General features: G+C 48.2%; 1 protein-coding gene and 1 long non-coding RNA gene across 2 annotated transcripts in view; both read right to left on the minus strand.

Annotated features, from left to right (window-relative positions):
• Positions 1 to 8,750: 8,750 nt before the first annotated feature.
• On the minus strand, positions 8,751 to 11,539 carry LOC148042714 (uncharacterized). The gene is made up of 2 exons (XR_015698449.1): positions 10,936 to 11,539; positions 8,751 to 10,792 (listed from the first exon to the last, which is right to left on the minus strand). It is a non-coding gene; the product is annotated as an uncharacterized LOC148042714 (long non-coding RNA).
• Positions 11,540 to 11,681: 142 nt separating this feature from the next.
• RHOT2 (ras homolog family member T2) overlaps positions 11,682 to 21,598 on the minus strand; it is a 44,321-nt gene continuing 34,404 nt past the window's right edge. The window contains exons 18-19 of the mRNA XM_087728453.1: positions 20,685 to 20,887; positions 11,682 to 12,816 (exon numbers count right to left, since the gene is read on the minus strand). Of these exons, the coding sequence (XP_087584579.1) occupies positions 12,699 to 12,816; positions 20,685 to 20,887 (321 nt within the window). The 3' untranslated portion in view covers positions 11,682 to 12,698. The remainder of the gene's footprint in view (positions 12,817 to 20,684; positions 20,888 to 21,598) is intronic.

Below are 21,598 nucleotides of genomic sequence, written 5' to 3' on the forward strand. Positions count from 1 at the left end.
GGCTCCAACGTGAGTGGCAGCCGAGCGGGAGGGGACGGAGGGAGGGAAAGGGAGGGGAGGAGAGGCTACGACAGCCGGCGGGCGGGGCCGGAGAGGGCGTTGCGCAGGGAAGGAGGGAGCCCTGGGCTCCTCCCCCGAGCCGGGCGGACGGGGCGGGAGGGGGACCTCAAGTGAATGATAAAATAACAAGAGGTGGAAGGGACCTGGGAAGTCTTCTAGTCCGACCCGCCTGCTCAAGCAGGAGACCCTGCACCATTTCAGACAAATGCCTTGTCCGTCTCTTTTATAAAGCCTCCAGAGCTTGTTGGATCCGCTGTTCCGGGAGGTGGGGAGGAGGAGGGAGGAGCAGAGAACTCGAGAGGAGGAGGGGGAGAAGAAGAGGAGGCAGGAGCAGAGGAGTTGGGAGGAGCAGAGGAGGGAGGAGGAGAGGGGAGCAGAGGAGGGGGTGGAGGAGAAGAAGAGGGGAGAAGGAGGGAGGAGGAGAGGAGGGGTGGAGAACGAGAGGGAGGAGTGGAGGAGAGGAGGGAGGAGCAGAGGATGAGGGAGGAGCAGAGGAGTTGGGAGGAGCAGAGGAGGGAGGAGCAGGGGAGAAGGAGGGAGGACAGAAGAGAAGAGGGGAGAAGAAGGGAGGAGCAGAGAAGGGGTGGAAGAGGAGAGGGAGGAGTGGAGGAGAGGAGGGAGGAGCAGAGGATGAGGGAGGAGCAGAGGAGTTGGGAGGAGCAGAGGGGAGAAGGAGGGAGGACAGAGAAGAGGGGAGAAGGAGGGAGGAGCAGAGGAGGGGTGGAAGAGGAGAGGGAGGAATGGAGGAGAGGAGGGAGGAGCAGAGGAGGAGGAGAGAGGACAAGGAGGGAGGAGGACGGAGGAGCAGAGGAAGAGGGTTGGAGGAGAAGGAGAGGAGAAGAGGAAGAGGAAGAGGAAGAAGAGGAAGGGGTCCATCAACTGGTCCAGTCTCAGCCCAGTTGAGCCCTGTCAGCATGGTGGGGTTTGAAATATGAAGAGGCTGCTGGGAATTGGGGCAGAATTCGATGTACTAGGAGTCCGAAATGGCTTGCCAGTCCATAAGGAGGCTGTTCAGTTTCCCTGTGGGGTGGGATTTCTTTGTGGTCTCCCATTCAAGTATAAACCAGGCCTGCTTTTCCTCCAAGTCGAGATGCAGTCAGCTAGATTCTTTACCTTCTATTCCTTCAACTGGACTTTCTGCCTGGAGAGGTTCAGGTTGTCCACACAGGCTGATCGGAGGAGTGGTCTTCCTCCCTCACCTGAGACCCCCTGCAAGACCCAAAGACCTTTTCTGCTAAACTCCCCAGGCTGGAATCTGCCTAGTAGAGCTCAGGAACTCCTGGCATAACTGGGGAGTACAATGCTTCTGCTTGGTATATACACCCAAGGGGATTAAAGGTTCCCCTCGCATATAAGTGCTAGTTGTTCCCAACTCTAGGGGGCAGTGCTCATCTCTGTTTCAAAGCCGAAGAGCCAGCGCCATCCGAAGACGTCTCCGTGGTCATGTGGCTGGCATGACTAAATGCCGAAGGGGCACGGAATGCTGTCACCTTCCCACCAAAGGTGGTTCTTATATTTCTACTTGCATTTTTACATGCTTTTGAACTGCTAGGTTGGCAGAAGCTGGGATAAGTAATGGGAGCTCCCTCCGTTACATAGCCCTAAGGATTCGAACCACCGAACTGCCGAGTCTTGTCTCCATGCAAGAGGTATATTATTCACTTCCTTGGATCAAGCCTCCTGAGATCTGGGAGGAAGGGGGGAAAAAGACTCCCTTTTGAATTTGGAAGGTCTTTTCAAGGTTGGAATCCAAGCCATTTATCTCTTGAGATGCCTTCTGCTTCCATTGCCAGTCAGATCTTCCAAAGGAGACCTTTAATGGCCAATCTCCAGCAACATCTTCAGGATCCTTCCAGAACAGAGACTTGGACGCTTGAAGATGGGTGGACTTTGACTCCCAGAATTCCCCAGCCAGCATGCTCCTGGTGGCAGGAGTCAAAGGTGAAAGATGCATGCTGGCTGGGGAATTCTGGGAGTTGAAGTCCACCCCTTTTTCAAATGGCCAACCTTGAGAAACACTGCTCCAGAAGCTCAGAAAACTCTTTGGCAATTGCTAGTCCCTTGATGGTTTCTCACTTCCCTCATCCTACCTGATACGCTTAACAAAGCAAGAAACAGACTCCTTGTCACGAAAAGCCCCTCTTTATTTACCTCTTGTGAAATAATTGCATTCACCTACCAAAAAGTCCAGGCAATAGTCCTTCAAAGGGTTAACTGCAACAACAGATCTTGTCAATTCCTTGCGATAGACGTGAACTCCCAGCTGAAAGGCTGCAAAGTAAGTTCTGACAAGCGGTCTCTGAGGCACAGAACACAATGAACAAAATCTTCCGAAATACGAACTGTTGTCTCCTACGACCACCACTCCCTTTTCCTTCTATTTATTCCCCAGGAAGGAGCCATTCAGCATCCATGTGTGCTTTGCTTCCCGAGCCGACTCCTTGTCCTCCATTGCTCTCCTCTCCTAACAGCTCTGCGCATACGTGCATCTGGAACAGGCCCCTGCTGTTCTTCCTCCTCACTCTTATCAGCCTCCAAAGGCAGCTGCCTCTCCGGTGGATGGGAAATGTTGGACAGCCCTGGCTCTGTCTCTGTGTCCAACGCAGAGTATCCATCAGAGCCTTCCCCAGACTCTAGCACTGGCTCAACTTCCTCCTCCACCTCATCGTCAGAGTCTGCCGCCAGCTCCACTGGCAGCTGGCAGGCCACAACATTTAGATCATAACATTTCTTCAAGCCTTCACAGACCCTCTGTGGCGTTGCAGTGCCCCCAAAGGTTCGAATCCCTGGTTTAATGTGTGGTGCTAACTCTCTTGTGGGATACTTCTTTTAGCAAACTCAAACTTGGCTTGATTTGGTCCCTTCGGTGGTTCTGGGATCACCGCTGTCTAACCTGCTTATTATATCTGTGAAAGGCAGAAGTTGCAGGAGCTTGCTGGGCTGTGGAGCAGCTGATTTTTAGCAGAGGGTGAATGATGGTCCTCGCTGGTTAACACTCATCTGTGAAATGAAGATAGGAGAGAAGGTGGCTTCCAGCAGCTGATTCCAAAGGCTGGAAAGCTGACTCTGAATATTCATATTCCTACTCCGTGCATATTTACATGCTTCAGGAAATGTAGCAATTTGGGAAGTGGGGTGCTGACGGAGAAGAGAAATCCCGTTGTCATTTTTCTTCTGGAAGAACGCAAACACATGGAGGAGGCAATAAAAGGGCCTGGAGTTTGCACGTATATGCATAATAAATTTCTAGGTGAGAGTCGTCTTCCTAGAACTAAGGAGAAACTTCCTAACAGAATAATTAACCAGTGGAATGGCTTGCCTTCAAGATTATGTGAGTGCTCCACCTATAAATAAATACCTGGGCAATGCGAGGTTATCAGCTAGTATAGTTATAATTACCATGTTCCATCACTCTGCCGTTATCCATACCAACAAGGGCTCAGATAAGAACCGACTGAGGGCAGATTCAGGACCTTGGAGAGAGACCACAACCTCTTCTGCAGGCATTGAAGTTCAAGGGACAGCAACCTCATTTCTTGAGCAGGAGCTGCTGCAAAGCTGTCATAATTTGGCCAGAAAGGTTAATTTGGTTAGATTTCTTTAAGAGTACTGCTCCCTCTGGTCTTGCCTCTCACTTTACAGATGTTGGTGGAAAAGCCCCCCCCCAAAGTTTCTGGATCCCTGGATGAATCTGTTGTGGCCCATCAGCGGCCAGCAGAGCTGATGGCAGATTCGGACAATGAGGAGGTTGGGGAGGAAGATGGGCCAGTCCTAGAGTCTTTGGAAGGCTCTGATGAGGGCTTTGCGGCCAAGGCAGAGATGGGGCCAGGGCCGTCCAACAGTTATCAGCTGCCTTCGGAGTCGGAGATCAGTGGGGCAGAAGAACAGCTGGAGCCTGTTCCCAATGTGTGCATCCGAAGAGTTGCCAGATGAAGGGAACAGCTAAGGAACAAGGGCCGGCTCAGGAATAAAGCCACAGGTGGATGGTGAATGGCTTCTCCCACAGGGAATAAAGAGGAGAGAAAGGGGAGTGGAGTTTGCAGGAGACAATTAGTTCAATTCATTAAAGTGATGATCTGTTCCTGGCTCCTTGCTAAGTAACTGCTGCTACAGCGTGGTGTTTGGAAGATATCGGCCTGGCAGCTCTCCAAGCCTGATCAAGGTGTGTAGTTGTGAAATCTCATGTAAGTCTGTTTGCCCGGGCTTTGCTGGAGAGGAATTCCCTTTACCCTAAATAAAAGGGGTTTTATCGGGACGAGGAGTCGGCTTCATGCTCTTGTGTGGCCTAGGTCAGAACAGCATTGCACAACACTTTCGTACGACTTAGTGGGATGGACTGTTGAGGCCCCAATGAAGGATCCTATCTGGTGATGAAGCTTGATACCATCAGTTTATGGATATCCTTGGTCTTGAGCTATGAGAAAAGCAGCCATTATAATGGGGACCAAAGGATGAAGACATGATACAAACTCTGGCATCACACAGTACATTCGATCTTAAGGCTACTTTAGCAAGCATAATTTATGGGATCGGATATAATCTATGACAACCCGAGGAAAGAACCCATGTTAACGGCTTAACGTCACAGCTTGGTTCATCTAACTGGCTTCATCTTCTAGACATCATATTTATCTGGCCATTCGCTTCAAGTACATTGACTCTGGGCAGCTAACAATATTAAAAATGATACAAACACCCGGAGATGCTGTTTTCTTTACAACAGGTATTACAAAAGATGCCATCATTTGCTCGATGTTAAATTATACTTATTAAGGGTGGTTGGCTTTTTATCACACAGCTGACCATTGCGATATAACCCAGGGGTTGGAAGGTTATCGTCGTTCCAATTCTATTATTGCTGTTGTTTGTTGCATAGTCAGCCAGATGTTTAGACTGGACCTGGCATTCTACTCCACTTATCGAGTTCTTCCCAAGGACCTGAGCTAGACAGATGTTGTTGCTTGAGGGTGTTAAATGCTTCAGTGTAAAATGTAAACTGTTCCAAGTAAAGCTGCCTTTTGCAAGTGATGGCTGGGGATGTTGCCAATTCAGATGGTGTTCAAGGGCTGCTCCGGATGTTTTAGGATCACTCCCAGGGCACCTATTACTACTGGGACTATCTTTGCTTTCTTTTGCCGCAGTCCTTCTACTATTATTTGCAGGCGTTTCCATTTTGTGTTCCCCTCCCCCCCCCAGTTCTTTCTCTTCTAGGTCGTATTATTATCCTGACTCCATTTAGCCCAGGATAGGGTAGGATAAAATAACAGAGTTGGAAGGGACCTTGGAGGTCTTCTAGTCCAACCTCCTGCTCAGGCAGGAAATCCTACACTACTTCAGACAAATGGTTGTCCAATCTCTTCTTAAAAATTTCCAGTGTTGGAGAATTCACAACTTCTGGAGCAGTGGTGGGATTCAATTTTTTTTTTACTACCGGTTCTGTAGGTGTGGCTTGGTGGATGTAGCTTGGTGGGCATGGCAGGGAAAGGATATCCAAAATCCCCATTCCCTCCCGATCAGCTGGGACTCGGGAGGCAGAGAATAGATGTGGGCGGGGTCAGTCAGAGGTGATATTTGCCAGTTCTCCGGACTATTCAAAATTTCCGCTGCCGGTTCTCCAGAACTGGTCAGAACCTGCTGAATATCACCTATATTCTGGAGGCAAGTTCTTCCACTGGTTAATTGTTCTAACTGTCAGGAAATGTCTCCTTACTTCTAGGTTGCTTCTCTCCAGAGGTGGGTTCCTGCTGGCATTACTACTGGTTCGGTGCCCGAAAGTTTTTACTAAAATTATTCTATTCTATCCTATCCTGTCCTATCCTATCCGGCTCTATTCTATTCTCTATATTCTAGTCTGTTTTGTTGTTCTATTCTATTCTACTCCATTTTATTCTAATATTCTATCCTATTCATATTCTTCTATCTTATCCTATCCTATCCCATTTTCTATCCTATTCATCTATCCTATCCTATCCCATCCTATCCTGCTCTATTCTCTATATTCTATTCTATTCTGCTCTAGTCCTATTCTATTCTTCATTCCAATATTCTATTCTATTCTATTCTATTCTATTCTATTACAGTGAGGAATCCCTGCATGGCTGGGAGAAGAAAGCTGCAGTGGACAGCAAAGAACCTGTGTCTTTCCTTATTTTTCCATCTTGAAATGATGTGTTTGTGCCGATACGGAAACATTCTCTGCTTCTTCCGCAAATAAGCCCCATCTTCTCCGGAGGTGATGGAAGATGCACCAGGCTCAAAAGCCTTGGATGAGGCCTTCAAAACCTCTTTGAGAGTCACTCCTGGATCCCACCATGCAACACGAGGGGAGAATGAAGGAGAGGGAGTGAGAACGTGGCTGGTGGTTTCATTCGGGTCCTTTGAATTGCATTTCAATGGGATTAAGGATGGCAGAGAGAGCTTTTGCTTTGATTCTCTGCAAATCTTGTCAAGTTAGTGAAGCGTAGTCTGCAAAAGTAGCCATTGTGGCTTAGGATGCTGCAACCGTCATATATGAATCCATTTGTTGTGGCCTGCAGGCAGCCAGCAGAGCTGGCAGCAGACTCAGAGAGTGAGGAGGTTGGAGAGGAAGATGGGCCAGTCCTGGAGTCTGTGGAAGGCTCCAATGAAGACTCTGCGTTGGAGGCAGAGAGGGGATCAGGGCCGTCCGACAGTTATCAGCTGCCTTTGGAGTCGGAGATCAGTAGGGCAGAAGAACAGCTGTTCCTAGTATGCGCACTTACAGAGTTGCCAGACGAAGGGAAAAGCTAAGGAACAGGGGCTGACTCAGGAATAAAGGCACAGGTGGACGATGAATGGCCCCTCCCAGGGGAAATAAAAGAGGAGCGAAAGGAGAGGGAAGTTGGCAGGAGACAATTAGTTCGCTTAATTAGCGTGAAGATTTGTCCATGACTCTCAGAGACTCCTTGCCAAGTATTTCCTCGTACAACGTTGTGTCTGGAAGATATCGGCCTGGCTGCTTTCCAAGCCTGATAAGGTCGGTGGTGGTAAATTCACCCTTGAAAGACTGTTTGCAGGGACTTTGCTGGATGTGAATGAGGGGGTTTAACAAAATGGGCTTTTTTCGCGACAAGGAGTCTGCTTCGTGATTTGGTGAAGCTGTTGCTGGATTTTGATCACGTGGCCATGGGGATGCTGCAACCATCATGTGAAAAGTGGTCATAAATCCCCTTTTTTCCCGGTGCCGTTGTAACTTGGAGCAGTTACTAAATGGCCTGTTTGTACTGTAAGTCAAGGACTACCTGAAATGGGGGACATATATGCTGTGGAATTTGAAGGCTGATTTAACACAGCATATCCCAGGTCATTGTACCTTATGTCATAAGTCTTGGTTTCAACAATCCACAGCTTAAGAACAGTGTCTAAAGCAGGGGTGTCAAACTCGATTTCATTGAGGGCCACATCAGGGTTGTTTGACCTCAGTGGGCCAGCTTGAAGTCACTCGTGTCGGGGGTGTCTGTGGTGGCTCGAGCGCTCTGCCAGCTGTGTTTTCAGCTGGGACATCCTCCTGCAACCCATTGCCAGCAAAAACAGAGCCTTCCCAAGCTCAGTTTTTGCTGGTCACAGCACTGCGAGTAGGTGGGCCAGATCTAAGCAGGCTGCAGCCTGGCTCTGGCCCACGGGCCTTGAGTTTGACACCCCTGGTCTAAAATAACCTTGGCAACTATAAGACCTATGATAAAGGTAAAGGTTCCCCTCGCACATGTTAGTTGTTCCTGACTCTAGGGGGCGGTGCTCATCTCAGTTTCAAAGCCAAAGAGCCAGCGCTGTCCGAAGACGTCTCCATACTCATGTGGCCAGCATGACTAAACACCCAAGGTGTACAGAACGCTGTTACCTTCCCACCAAAAGTGGTTCCTATTTTTCTACTTGCATTTTTACATGCTTTCGAACTGCTAGGTTGGCAGAAGCTGGACAAGGAATGGGAGCTCACTCTGTTACGCGGTGCTAGGGATTGTATGATATCAACTCTCAAAATTCCCCAGCCAGAAGGTTGGCTGGGGAATTCTGTGACTGAAGTCTACAGGTATTCTAGTTGTCAAGATTGGACACTCTTGCTCCAAAAGTGAGTTTGTGTATTTATAAATCTTTTTTTCTTCCTTCAAGGTAGCTCTAAGAAAAATGGCTACCTCTTCCTGAGTTTACTCCATTCTCTCTTTTGAATCTTTCCCACCGTAAAGCCCTTTATGTATTCATCAGAACCAAAGCAACTCAACAGTTTTTAATCTGCATAAAGCCATTTGATTTTAGATGCCGTTTTGGGCATATATGCTTTTACAAGCACTTTTTGATCCAAAGGAAAAAACCCCCGCGCCTTTAAAACTTTAGGAACCTATAAAATGCCCATTTTACTTTTATTTAGGCTGTTTTGTCTTAAAATCCTTGATGCGTCTCTTGGAAAGGTTGCCTTCCTTTCAAGAAAAGGTAACAGTACAGCTCTCCGTTTTTGAGTTTTCTATTTTTAATCGCTAATGGGATTTGAATTTGAATTAACACGAATGCACGCTCCGTCTTAGACATATTAACAGCAGGCTGGCCCGTGCAGATGTGCGCTGTTTGTTTATGAAAGCTGTAAATATCCTGAGACAGCCCACTCCGTGTCTTCTCCCCACACCCCACACCAACCCAAAGCCCCCCTCTCCCCCCCAAGAAAGCAGACACGAGGACCTGTCTCTTTGTCTGCAACCATCTGGTGCATAAAAATTTATTCAGGTTCACAGCAGTTGAGTTGAAACTCGGTACGACTGAACGGAGATGTGGGTTAAGAGGAAATCCCCCCCCCACTCCCAGGGCCCATCGCTCGGTGAAAAAGCAGCTCTCCCCTGCAAAGCTGGCTGTTAAGAAATTGCTCCAGGTAGTGAATCCACAAATGCAGTGGAGGAGGACGAGAAGAGATGGAGGAGGTATTAAAAGTTATCTGGAGCTCATCTCGGGATGCAAAGTGGGGATCCCTGAAATGTCCAGGGAATCCCAAAAGGATCTGAAATATTCCACGTGCAATGTGATTGGGCTATGCCACTCCCATCAGCGAGGGCTTAAGGACCACTTCTTTGGAAACTGGCAAAATGTTACCGCTCAGGTCCCAGGGACAAAGATCATAAAGCCGGGCCCAGGCCAAGCCACTTCCCAGTGCAAGAGGGTGAATATTTGAGGAATCCCCTACTTAAAAAAAAAATGTTTTGCAGAGGAAGCTCCAATTCTGTCTCCTAATATGCCAGCTTTCCAGATGTGGCCAGTGCCTCCTTGTTGGGATTTACGATGAATATTTAATGCCTTGTTTTATGAAGGTCCCTACCTGTGTCTATTTCTGCTCATCAGAAGGAAGGACCTCCGAGTAGGTCTTTCCCCCAAAAAAGCATTCAGATTTAGGAGTTTTTCAAAAGCAAGCTTGAAGGCTAGGAACCACCCTGACATGGTGCCCACAGAGGTCTCCAGTTCTGCATGTTTTCCCCAATTTTTTCTCCATTGATTACATGACATACTGGGTGAACCAGAGGCGTCCAACTTTGGCCGGTTGAAGACTTGTGGACTTGCGGTGCTGGCTGGGGACTTCTGGAAGTTAAAGTCCACAAGACAATTCTGGGAGTTGAAGACTACAAAACTCTCAGAAATTTCCCATCTCGCGGAGCTGGCTGGGAAATTCTGGGAGCTGAAGTCCACAAGCCTTCAACTTGTTCCAGGTTGGACTTTAACTCCCAGAACTCGCCATCTCACGGAGCTGGCTGGGGGCTTCTGGAAGTTAAAGTCCGCAAGACTTCAACTGGCCAAGGTTGGACTTTTCACTTTCAGAATTCCCCATGCAGTGATGCTGGCTGGGAAATTCTGGGAGTTAAGTCCACAAGTCTTCAACTGGCCAACGTTGGAAACTCCTGGTTCAGACTTTCCAGCTGCTGGTTATATGAAAAGGTTTTTTTTTTTAAAAAAAAGACAAAAAAAAATGCAAACCAGAATTCCCAAAGCATATCTGGACTGCATCCTAATCCCAAGCCCTTGATTCAACTGCCTGAATGAATGATTCTTATAGAGAGGGGAAATGGGGGACGATCTAAAAAACAGTGGTAGGGAGATACTTAAGTAATGTTACGTAAAGAAAAAAAACCACGCGATCAAGAATGGGATCTGAATACTGATGGGAGTGGTCTCCTTGGCATTGATTGAGACCAATTACAGAGCTTCTCTTGAGTGCATTTAACTTATCTTAAAAATCGTCCTATAAGGAAATGTGGATATTAACCTCCTAGGGCTGTGATGGGGAACCTATGGCATGCATGCCAGAGGTGGCACAATGAGCCCTCTCTATGGGTACGTATGCCATCGCCAGCTGCTCTTCACGGAGCACCAGAAAAACACGGCCTGAAAACGGACCAAAAATCAGGTCATTTTTCAGGGTGTTTTCTTTGCCGTTTTGGGGCCATTTTCAGTGTCGTTTTCAGGTTGTTTTTCAGGCCCAAAACAGCCCGAAAATGACCCCCCAAATGCCCCCAAACCAGGCCAGCTGGTCTTTGCATTTCCAGTACTCTAGCAGGCACGCACATGCACACATATTCCGGTTTCGGCACTCAGTGCCAAAAGGGTTAGCCATCACTGACCCAGGGTATAAGAGATGCAATTAAGTTGCAGAGTTTTTGATTTATTTCAGTTAATAGACTTGGTGGCAGAGGTCACAACTAGGGACGTGGGTGCCTATGGCTTCCCATGTGGTCTTGCTGCATCCCTTAATACAGTGGTCTCCAAGCTTGGCAACTTTAAGACCTGTGGACTTCAACTCCCAGAGTTCCTCAGCCAGCTTTGCTGGCTGAGGAACTCTGGGAGTTGAAGTCCACAAGTCTTAAAGTTGCCAAGCTTGGAGACCACTGCCTTAATACATGGGTCCCCAATCCCCGGGGATGCTGCCCCCTACTGGGCCTTGGACCATTGGGAACCGGGCCTCAGAGGCAGCACATTCCCTTCGCTCTCCCCCCCCCTTTGCATTTCTGGCCTGCAGAAGGAATCTAATGTGGGGAAACCCTGGACTTTACACAGCCCCAGCCAAGTAGGGTTGCCAACAACAGTATGGTTGAGGATGGAGACTTCCAGGTTGCAAGTGCAGAGAAGAAACTCAGGAGAAGAAAAAACCTGTATCACCAAAAAAAAAAAAAAAAAAAAGGACTGAAGCGTGCAAGAACTGTGAAGTTAAAAAAAAAAGCAACTCCAAACTTTCTTTTTTATAATTCCTTTCTGAGATGTTGATGGGATGGCATAAGATCTGGGTTCTTTTTTCTTTCTTCTCCTCTTAAATTGGGAACGTTATTTATCCAGATCAGTTTTCGAGCCAAAGATTGAAGAGTTAAAAAAGTTTGGAAGATGGCTCTGAGAGGGAGACCTAGCCTGCTAGACCACCACGGCAGAGATCCATCGGCAGAGGGGGAGGGGGGGGCTGTTGGATATCCGCCCCCCTCCCCTCCTATCCCCAAGCAAGGATCTAAACCAGTGTTTTTCAACCTTTTTCAATTCCCCAGCCAGCGAATGCTGGGAGTTGCTGGGAATTCTGGGAGTTGAAGTCCGGACATCTTCAAGTTGCCAAGGTTGAAAAACACTGATCTAAACTATAGGAAGAAATGTGCAGATTATTGGTTTCCTGGCGCGTGGGAAAAAGAAGTGGCAAGGGGGGGGGGGAAAAACATACCCCATCACCTATGACTTTTCCATGTGCTGGATTGCTGAATACATGAAGAGTGGGTGCTCCTATAATGGATCCAAGAATACTTGTGGAGGGAGGCAGGTCCTAGTTGCTTCCTCCACTGTTGCTGGAGCAGGCAACTTCCCTTGCCCCCCCAAATCTTGAGCTAATGAGTAAAAGTGACAGACAGGAGTTTCCGAGCTGCCCCCGAAACCACACCGGTGCCTTAGCATGAGCGTGCAACGAGTTTCACGACTTGATCAAGAGCGAGAATCTCAGGTTCTCCATCCTTCCACATCCATGGAGGTTCCTTTGTTCAGTGTTTGAGTCAACCGCAAGAAGAGGGCCTGGGCGAAATTCCTTCTGAGAAAAAGGGTTCAGAAAGTCCCAGAAACCTTCGTAGTTCCCCCACCCACCCCCAAGAGGAGCTCAGAGACATCCAAGCAGATGAAGCAGGAGGTCCAAACAGAGGCAACCCCAGAGGGCCAACAGTCTCGGCTCTCCCCAAGACACGTCTATTTAAAAACATTGACTGGACTGCAGGAGCTTCAGCTTCCGAGAAACAGCCAAAAGGGGTTAAAAAAAAATGACAACTGGGGAGGGGGGAAGCGAAGATATTTGTAGGAGCTGCGCGGCCCAGAAGGTATCTAATGCTATGGCTTGCAGGATTTGGGGGCATTCCCTGAGTGAGAAAAATGCAAATCTTGCCCATGCCAGTTAGGTGACTGCGATGATTTCTGATGATGCTGGTGCAACGATGGTCATCCACTCCCATCTGCTACGCCCACCCGCCCCTCCGGGCAGAATGTCCTTCAGACGTCCTTCTGTCTTCCCCTGGCACGCCTTCTTTTTGGGTTTTTGCAAAGTGCTCGAGGGCAAATGAAGTTGGGTTTCCTGGACGTGGGTGGAAGAAACAACCTAGAGCAGGGAGGAAAAGAAAAGGGAGATTCCTCGCTGTCCTCTACTTGTTCTTCATCATTGCCTTGTAGAGGCTGATTCCCACGATGGTGGCCACGGCAGCTCCCAATGCGATGCGGATCCAGACGGACGATGCACCCAACTCGATGTCGTTCAGGTGCCTGCAAGAGAAAGGGTAGAGGATGTGGCTTGGTAAACAGTCTTTCAAAGGTGAAGTTATGACCACAGACCCCATCTAGTTTGGAAAGCTGCCACGTCAATATTTTCCAAATGAGAGTGCTGTGCAAGGAAAGATTGGGCACAGAGTCCCTGAGATTCACGGACAGATCTTCACACTCCTGAAACGAATGTAATGACTGAACGAAAGAATTGTTTCCTGCAAAATCCCCCTCCCCTTTTGCTCCTCTTTTATCTCCTATGGGAGGGGCCAATCACCTTCCACCTGTGACTTTACTCCCAAGTCGACCCTGATTTTTTAGCTGTTCTCTTCATCTGGCTGCCAGCTTTCCCAGCTGACAAGCTCAGAGTCTTTAACCGCTGATGTTCTGACCTAGGCTTCCCCACAAAGCATGAGGCAGAGTCCTGGTCCTAGCAAAATCCCTTTTATTAAATGAATGTGAATTCCTCTCCTTCACCTTCAGCAAAGGCCTGGAAAACAGTCTTTCAAAGGAGTAATTTATGACCTCAGACCTCATCTATCTTGGAAAGCTGTCATGTAAATATTTTACAAACGAGGTACTGTGCAAGGAAAAACTGGGCACAGCCTCTCTGAGATTCACGGACAGATCTTCACACTCCTGAAATGAATCTAATGACTGACCAACCGACCAAATTGTTTCCTGCAAAAGCCCCCTCCCCTTTCGCTCCTCTTTTATTTCCTATAGGAGGGGCCAATCACCTTCCACCTGTGACTTTATTCCCAATTCGACCCTGATTTCTTAGCTGTTCCTTTCTTCTGGCAGCTCTGCGCATGCGCACACTGGGAACAGCCTCCAGCTGTTCCTCTGCCTCGCTGAGGTCTGACTCTGAAGGCAGCTGATAACTGTCAGACGGCCCTGGCCCCCTCTCTGCCTCCAACACAGAGCCCTCATCAGAGCCTTCCCCAGACTCCAGGACTGGCCCAGGTTCCTCCCCAACCTCCTCATTGTCCGAATCTGCTGCCAGCTCTGCCAGCCAGTGGCATGCCACAACACTATGTTAGAACTGAACAGCCCTCTCTCAACAGAGCGGGGGGAATAAGACACAATCTATCTCCAGTTTACAACGCAGCACTTCCAAGAAGGTTCCATGCCAATTGCACCCCAATTGAGGTGACCCCGAGGGCGTTAAGATAATCCCCCAAGTGGCCTCAACAGCTCAGAGAGAATACTAACAACCAGATGACTGCTTAAAAACAAAACCAAAACCACAGTCCTTCCTAGCAAAACCTATCCTACCATTCCCCCACCATCAGAACTGACGGAGCTTCTTAGAAATGTTCTCTTCCTCAAGCAAAAATAGTTCAGTTGCCTTTTGAAGAAGGAAAAAGAAAAAGAGAAGCAAGCACTCCAGAGGCGACTAACTCGGTGGTAAAGAAGATCCATTACATCAATGGAGAAGCGGCGTTCCTGCAGATCTCTTTTGTCTCCAATGGCTTCCAGAATTTCATTCTTTTCCAAGCTTTACAACTATTCGGGTCATTGCCCCGTTATAGGAAGGCTTAATGGCCCCCGGGCTGACGGGGCCTTGAAAAGAGGGACAGGAACAAGGCGAGGAGGACAAGAAAAACTGGACCATTGGATGCAAATGGAACATGAGAGCTAAATAGAGCATCCATATCTGGAGGCAGCGTATCCTCTCAATACAGACATTTTATTCAGGTGACGTGGGAAAGGATGGCTTCTTTTGTCTTGCTGGCTGCTACTTCGCTGGATGGCGCTGCCGTTTGGCCTGCCAGCAACACTCTTCCCCTCTCCAGGGTCTGTTGCGGCCCGCCAGCTGCCAGCAGAGCTGCCGGCAGACTCGGACGATGAGGAGGTTGGAGAGGAACTTGGGCCAGTTCTGGAGTCTGGGTAAGGCTCTGATGGATGCTCTGCGTCGGAAGCAGAAACGGAGCCAGGGCCATCTGACATTTCTCAGCCCCCTTCGGAGGCTGAGATAAGTGGGGAGGAAGAACAGCTGGGGCTTCTTCCAGATGCATGTATGTGCAGAGCGGTTAGAACAGGGGAGTAACCGAGGGCAAGGAGTCGACTTGGGAAGCAAATCAGACGCGGATGCTGAATGGCCCCTCCCTGGCTGGGGAATAAATAGAAGGAAAGAGGAGTGGTTGTCGTAGGAGACAACAGTTCGTATTTCTGAAGGTTTTGCTCATTGTGTTTTGTCCCTCAGGGGCTGCTTGCCAGAGCTTAATGTGCAACCTTTTGGCTGGGAGCTCACATTATCGCAAGGAACCGAAAGGTCAGTTACTGCAATTAACTCTTCGAAGGACTACTGCCTGGATTTTTCGGTGTGTGAATGCCATTAATTCACAGGAGATAAATAAAGGAGAGGCTTTCGGGACAAGGAGTCTGCTTCTTGTTTCTGCTGGGTCAGAACAGGGTCTGGAGGAGAGCAGTGCTCTCCATCTCAAGCACCGAGACAAGATGCGACCCCTGAGATTCTGGATCGAAAAGCAACAGCTGTGTGGAAAAAAAAATCTGCGATCTGCTCAGTTGAAGCGTCCATGAAGCGTTCAAGTTGTTTAGCTGGGGGAGGCCGTCAAATTAACGTCAGAAGTTCTCCCTAAGCTCAAAATCTTCTCAAACTGCATAGGTTTCCCTCGCACATATGTGCTAGTGGTTCCTGACTCTAGGGGACAGTGCTCAGCTCTGTTTCAAAGCTAAAGAGCCAGCACTGTGCAAAGACATCTTGGTGGTCATGTGGCCGGCATGACTAAACGCCAAAGGCACACACACAGAAGGCTGTTACCTTCCCACCAAAGGTGGTTCCTATTTTTCTACTTGCATTTTTTACTTGCTTTCGAATGGCTAAGTTGGCAGAAGCTGGGACAAGTCACGGGAGCTCACTCTGTTACGCGGCACTAGGGATTTGAACCGCCTAACTGCTGACCTTTCTGATCGATAAGCTCAGTGTCTTAGCCACTGCGTCCCACCACTGAAACTGCAAGGTGTTCCCAATGTTTGCAGGCATCTACCCAACATCTGACTTTCACTGTGGTTATTAAAAAAAGGAGCATTCTCCTCTCTTGGCCTTTGAGTCTCTTTTTGCCAATCTCCCAAATTTCTAAAGCTCCTGCCATTGAAATCTGGAGAGCAACTGATTTGATTTCAGGCAGTCGGAGCCCTCTGTTAAGAGTTAAGAATTAAGAATGTTATCCGTTCAAACCTGATAAAAGGAGCAATCGCTCTTCCTCTTTCACTCAAGGTGGCACACACACCGTATCTAACACTCCTACTTTGCTCACAACTACCTAATGAGATGGCTTGGGCTAAGAGGGAGGGACTGGACCCAAGTCACCCAGCCAGTTTTCAAGGTTAAGATGGGACTAGAAGTCACCATCTCTGGTGATTGGCCACAAGTCAACCAGCTTTTTAAAGGTAAGGCAGTACTAGAACTCACATTGTCTTAGTGATTGGCCACAAGTCATCCAGGGGGCTTTTAAAGCTAAGGCGGGACTAGAACGCACAGTCTCCTGGTGATTGGTGCAAAGTCACTCAGTTGATTTTCATGCTTAAGGCAGGACTAGAACTTTCAGTCTCCTGGAGATTGGTCCAAAGTCACCTTGCTGGCTTTCATGCTTAAGGCAAGACTAGAACTCCCAGTCTCCTGGTGATTGATCCAAAGTCACTCAGCTGACTTTCATGCATAAGGCGGGACTAGAACTCACCACCTCCTGGTGATTGGCCCAAAGTCATTCAGCTGACTTTCATGCTTAAGATGGGATTAGAACTCACCACCTCCTGGTGGTTGTCCACAAGTCACCCAGCCAGTTTTCACGCCCAAGCATGGCTGGAATTCACCGTCTCCTGGTTTCTAACCGGCACTTTCTAGCCAGCATTACACTAAACTTTCCTGATCTACTTCCTAGTTTTAACTTTCCTGTAATATTTCAACTGGCACTTTATATACCAGGGATGAAAACCACCCTGTTCTCGTTCGGAGAAAGGGCCCAAGATGCCTTCGCCTAGCTTTGCTTGCAGAGAAATGCACCCTCGTTGCGATGCCAGCTGCTGTTCGACGCCAATCTCATACCAGGCTTCACACGCCGCAGCCAACGCTGCATTCTGCTGAAGCTTTAACTGCAAAGGGTGAAGAATGAATATTGCCCCAGAAAGCAGCAGTTCTAAATCAAGGGGACAGGAAGGAAAGGCAGAACAAAAATGCACTGAGCCAGGGCTCAAAGGAACGAAAAGTGGGTTGGGGGAAGGAGAAGGGGAAGAAGAGGAATGAAAATAAAGAGGAGGGGAAGAGTCCTCCAATTCAGCACAGTACATTGATCCATAAGGTGCTTTTTCCAGTGTTTCCTGTAGTCAGTTCCTCATGTTGGATTGTGCTGTGCAGTTCAGCATGGGCTATTTTCAATTGCAGATATTCAGAGGAACAGCTCTCTCACTATTTAAAAAAACTTTCCTAGTGAAGGCAGGGCATTAGGGGCTTTGATGTCAGGCCTGCAGCGATCTTTTCTTTTGGATCTTTGGCCTGCCACACTTTCTATTATTCTACTATGCATTTTCTATTGTGGGGAAATGGGAGGGGGGATTGTACAGAGTTAGATGCGATGTAGCCATAACAACATTCTTTCTAAAAGGCCAAGGTCATCCTTTGTCTCTGCACCTCTGCACCTGACCGGAACTGGATGGGTGGAAGCTGCCAGCATGGCAGTGGGAGATTGGCCCATGTGATGGGGCTTATAGGTGTGGGGGAAAGTTCTTCAACTTTCAACTTGGTGGGGAAAACTGGGAAACTTTCAGATTCGAGTTTTCCCAGATGTGCCAACATGGCTCTCTTAATAAATTGTAGCAATACTTTGCCTTGGACTCTGATTTACTTTTGGATGCTATTTGGAACCCTGACATTAACCATTTTAAAAGGAATCTGGTAAGGAAATAGCTCTGAAGTGATGACCCAACAGGTCACGGGTTATCTAGTCTTCTTAACCTCATCTCTGACAGAAGTAAGGCTCACTCCCCAGGACGTATAAATAATGAAATGGGGATGAATGTGGAATTAGAATTAAAAGTAGAATTCTTTATTGGCCAAGTCTGTAGAGATTCTCAGTCATCCAGGTCATGGTTGTCCCAAAGGTGTTTTTTTCAGGAGGCATCTAGTCTTTCTTTGAAGACGTGTCACTTTTCATCCAAGGAGCTCCTTCAGCTCTGACTAAAGGGTGGGGAATGGAAGGATTTGTATTCCTATTTCCTTTCCTTTTCAAGTTGCCTCCAGAAAAAGCACCTTTGGGACACAATTGATAGGGCTTTCGGTTAGGACAAGTAGAGGAAAAAGGAAGCTGCGCTAGAAGGAGACCCTATGGACTAGGAAAAAGGACGCCAGGCTAGGAGGAGACTCTATGGTGGGGAAACCAGACTTCCGGTCAGCAGAGGAAAAAGGACGCCATGCTAGAAGGAGACTCTATGGTGGGGGAACCGGACTTCCGGTCAACAGAGGAAAAAGGACGCCATGCTAGGAAAAGACTCTATGGTGGGGGAACCAATCTTCTGGTCAGCAGAGGAAAAAGGATGCCACTCTAGGAGGAGACTCTATGGTGGGGGGAAACGGACCTGGTTGGCTTCAGAATTGAGTGGGGAGCTTCCAGTGAGGACCTGTGTGGCTCTTTGAGTGTTTAAGGTTGCCGACCCCTGCACTAACGTGACAATGACAGCGCTTCATTTAACAACGGTGGCAAGAAAGGTTGTCAACGGGGACAACATTCACTTAACCGATGTCTCCCATAGCAGCAGAAAGGTTGGGCTCAATGGTGGTCGTAAGTTGAGGACTGCTTGTATCATCTTAATGGGCACCCGTGCTTTCTTTCGGCATTCGGCAGGTGTATCGGCCGAGCTGTGATATGTTTCCACAATAGGACATGCTGAGCATTAGAGGAACCGAGATAAAATTAGATCCTTCTAAAGGAATGGCTGTTATCAATCACCCACTCCCCTTTTCCCCCTTCACTATAAATCCCTCTTTGAACACACGGACCCTCTTCCCTCCTCTCTCTCTCTCTTTCTCTCTCTCCCCAGGACGTATTAGAATGATTAAAAACTGGAACAGAGAGAGAGCAAGCTCCGAATACAAGAGCTCAGATCAAGCAGCTCTTAGCGCCTTTCTTTTTAATGGAATATAAATAATGGATTCTACACACACACACACACACACACACACACACACACACACAAACACACACACAAAAGATCTTTGCATTCACATCAGCCAGTGGAATTCTGTAGAGATTCTCAGTCATCCAGGACAGGGTTGTCCCAAAGGTGCTTTTCTCAAGAGGCAACTGGACTTTCTTGTTTTTTCTTTGAAGATGTTTCGCTTCTCATCCAAGAAGCTTCTTTAGCTCTGACAGGATGGTGGGGAATGGAAGGATTTATGCTCCTTGCAGGTAGCTGGTCATTTGCATCCTTTTAGAGGGTCATTGAGGCCACTTGGAGGTTTGTCTGTGTCCTCAGGGTCACCCGAGTGGTGCAAATGGTTCCTGTAGTCTTCAATTTTTCCCTGGGAAATCCATTCCTACTCCCGCACCATTCCAAGGGTCTTCATCCCAAATTGTGTAGCTCAAAGTCTGTAGAGATTCTCAGTCATCCAAGTCATGGTTGTCCCAAAGGTCCTTTTTTTCCAGGAGGCAACTGGACTTTCTTGGGTTTTTTTTTCTGAAGACGTTTCACTTCTCCTCCAAGAAGCTTCTTCAGCTCTGACCGGCTCAGCGAAACATCATCAAAAGAGAAAACAAGAAAGTCCAGTTGCCTCCAGAAAAAAAAAAAGCACTTGGGGGACATTCAGTGGGATGCACCGTCTTTCCTTGCACGACGGGGACTTGCTCAAGTACCTGTTGCTTAAGGGATTCATTTTGTTTAATGGACTGAGGCTTCCTTTCAAGGGGAAATGAATTTCAGACACTCATTCCAGCCACTATTAACAGCGATGGCTAACCTTTTCCCAATTGCGTGCCAAAAGTGAGGGGAGCGCAGGGGACGTCGTGCACGGGCGTGCCCACACCCATAATTCTATGCATGCGCCCCCCCGGTGCGCATGCGTGCACGACCCCCCACTTTTGGGGTGCAATGGATCTGTTTTTCGCCCTCCCCAGGCTCCAGAGGCTTGCTAGGAGCCTAGGAAGGGCGAAAACAGCCTCCCGCACCCTCCCCTGGAAGCCCTCTGGAGGCTTCAGGCTTCCCTGAAGCAAAAAATGGCCCTACAGGCAACCTGGAAGTCGGGAACTGACTTCCGCTTTGCCCATAGAGCTGTTTCTCGCCCTTCAGAGGCTTCCATGAAGCTTCCGGAGGGAGAAAAACAGCTCAATGCGCAAACTGGAAGTTCGCAAACTTCTGGTTTGCACATTGGGTTGTTTTTTTGCTCTCCAGAGGCTTCAGGAAAGCCTTGGAGGGCGAAAAATGGCCAAAAACGAAGGCCAAAGTCAGCTGGCCATGCGTGCTGGAGCTCACAGGACAACGCCACGCGTGCCCTAACAAATGGCTCCCTGTGCCACCTGTGCCATAGGTTTGCCATCCTGGCATTATAAGAACCAGTCCACCTAATGCCTTTCCCAGAGGAGAATCACAGGGCTTCCAACTAATCAAGGAGAGACGCAAAATATATCATGGTGACATCTTCGCCCTAGCCACTGTTGAGGTAGCCTCCTTCTTAGTCCTACATTTTTAAATTTACTTTCCTCTCTGCTTACAATTGATCCATCAAACTGTTCTTTGTAAAACAAATTTCAAGCCTCAAAAAAGTGCTGGAAGGAACAGGAAAACATTAAAATTCAACGTAGCATTAAATTCCCAGAGAACAGCAAAAGCAAGCGAGTGAGTGAAGAAACACTCACGGAAACGTGGCGGCTGTGGCTAGTTTGGTGTAGACCGCGGTGCTGAGAAGTTCCTGGCTGATGCAGGAGAAGTAAAACGGGGGCTGCAAGCGGTGTTTGTAGCAGAACTCGGCTGGGGAGAAGCCGTGCGGAAGGGCTGTTTCCGGCAGGTCAGTTTTGGAAGCCACGAAGAGACAAGGAATCTGACTGTCCATGTAGTGTTGCTGCAGAAGGCAAGAAAGAAAAGGGGGGTAGTTATTTTTAAAAAAATAGTTTTTATTAAACATTTTTAGCTTTAAAAACAGAAAAAAAAACCAATCCAGAAAAGACAAGACAAACATAACAATATAAAATAGTTATGCAGCCTTCTTATTGAGATACATGTTTAGCCTTTGTAATTCTCTTTCTTCATTGCCTTCCTGTTCTGACCCCTCTTCTCCATCCAGGAACGAATGCCGAAACCAACGTAAATAAGGTTTCTTTTAATCAGTCAAGACTCTCGTTGGCTGCAAGCCACATAAACAAAGAGATAAGCACTCTGGCAGCAAGTCCTACAAAACTTGGCAGCAATGCAAACAAACTCTGGCAGCAATCCAGCCTGCCAAGTTTGTTTCTTGTTAGTCCTTAATTTGAATGTTGACTTCTGCAAAAGGGCGTGGCACAAGCAGTCTTTTTTATAATCAGGAGAGGATCTTAATGACCATCAGCTGAGCGTAATCACCTCTTGTAATTACACCGTTGTTCTTGACGCCGAGTAGCCCTTCGACGGCATGCATCCCAGAACAACTTACAGGTGCTTTCTGGATCACTCACTCTTGTCTCCTCCCCACTGAGCCAAGGCTCAGACGCCACCTGGTGGCCAACCAGTCTCTCCTCGCCCTGCTCAGAGTCGGAACCCTGTCCAGGGTCCTCCACCTCCTCCAGAGCCGACTCAT

Source organism: Thamnophis sirtalis, unplaced genomic scaffold (assembly GCF_051295495.1).
Source record: "Thamnophis sirtalis isolate CommonGarterSnake01/CBP01778 unplaced genomic scaffold, rThaSir2_p1.2 scaffold_14, whole genome shotgun sequence".
NCBI lineage: Eukaryota > Metazoa > Chordata > Lepidosauria > Squamata > Natricidae > Thamnophis > Thamnophis sirtalis.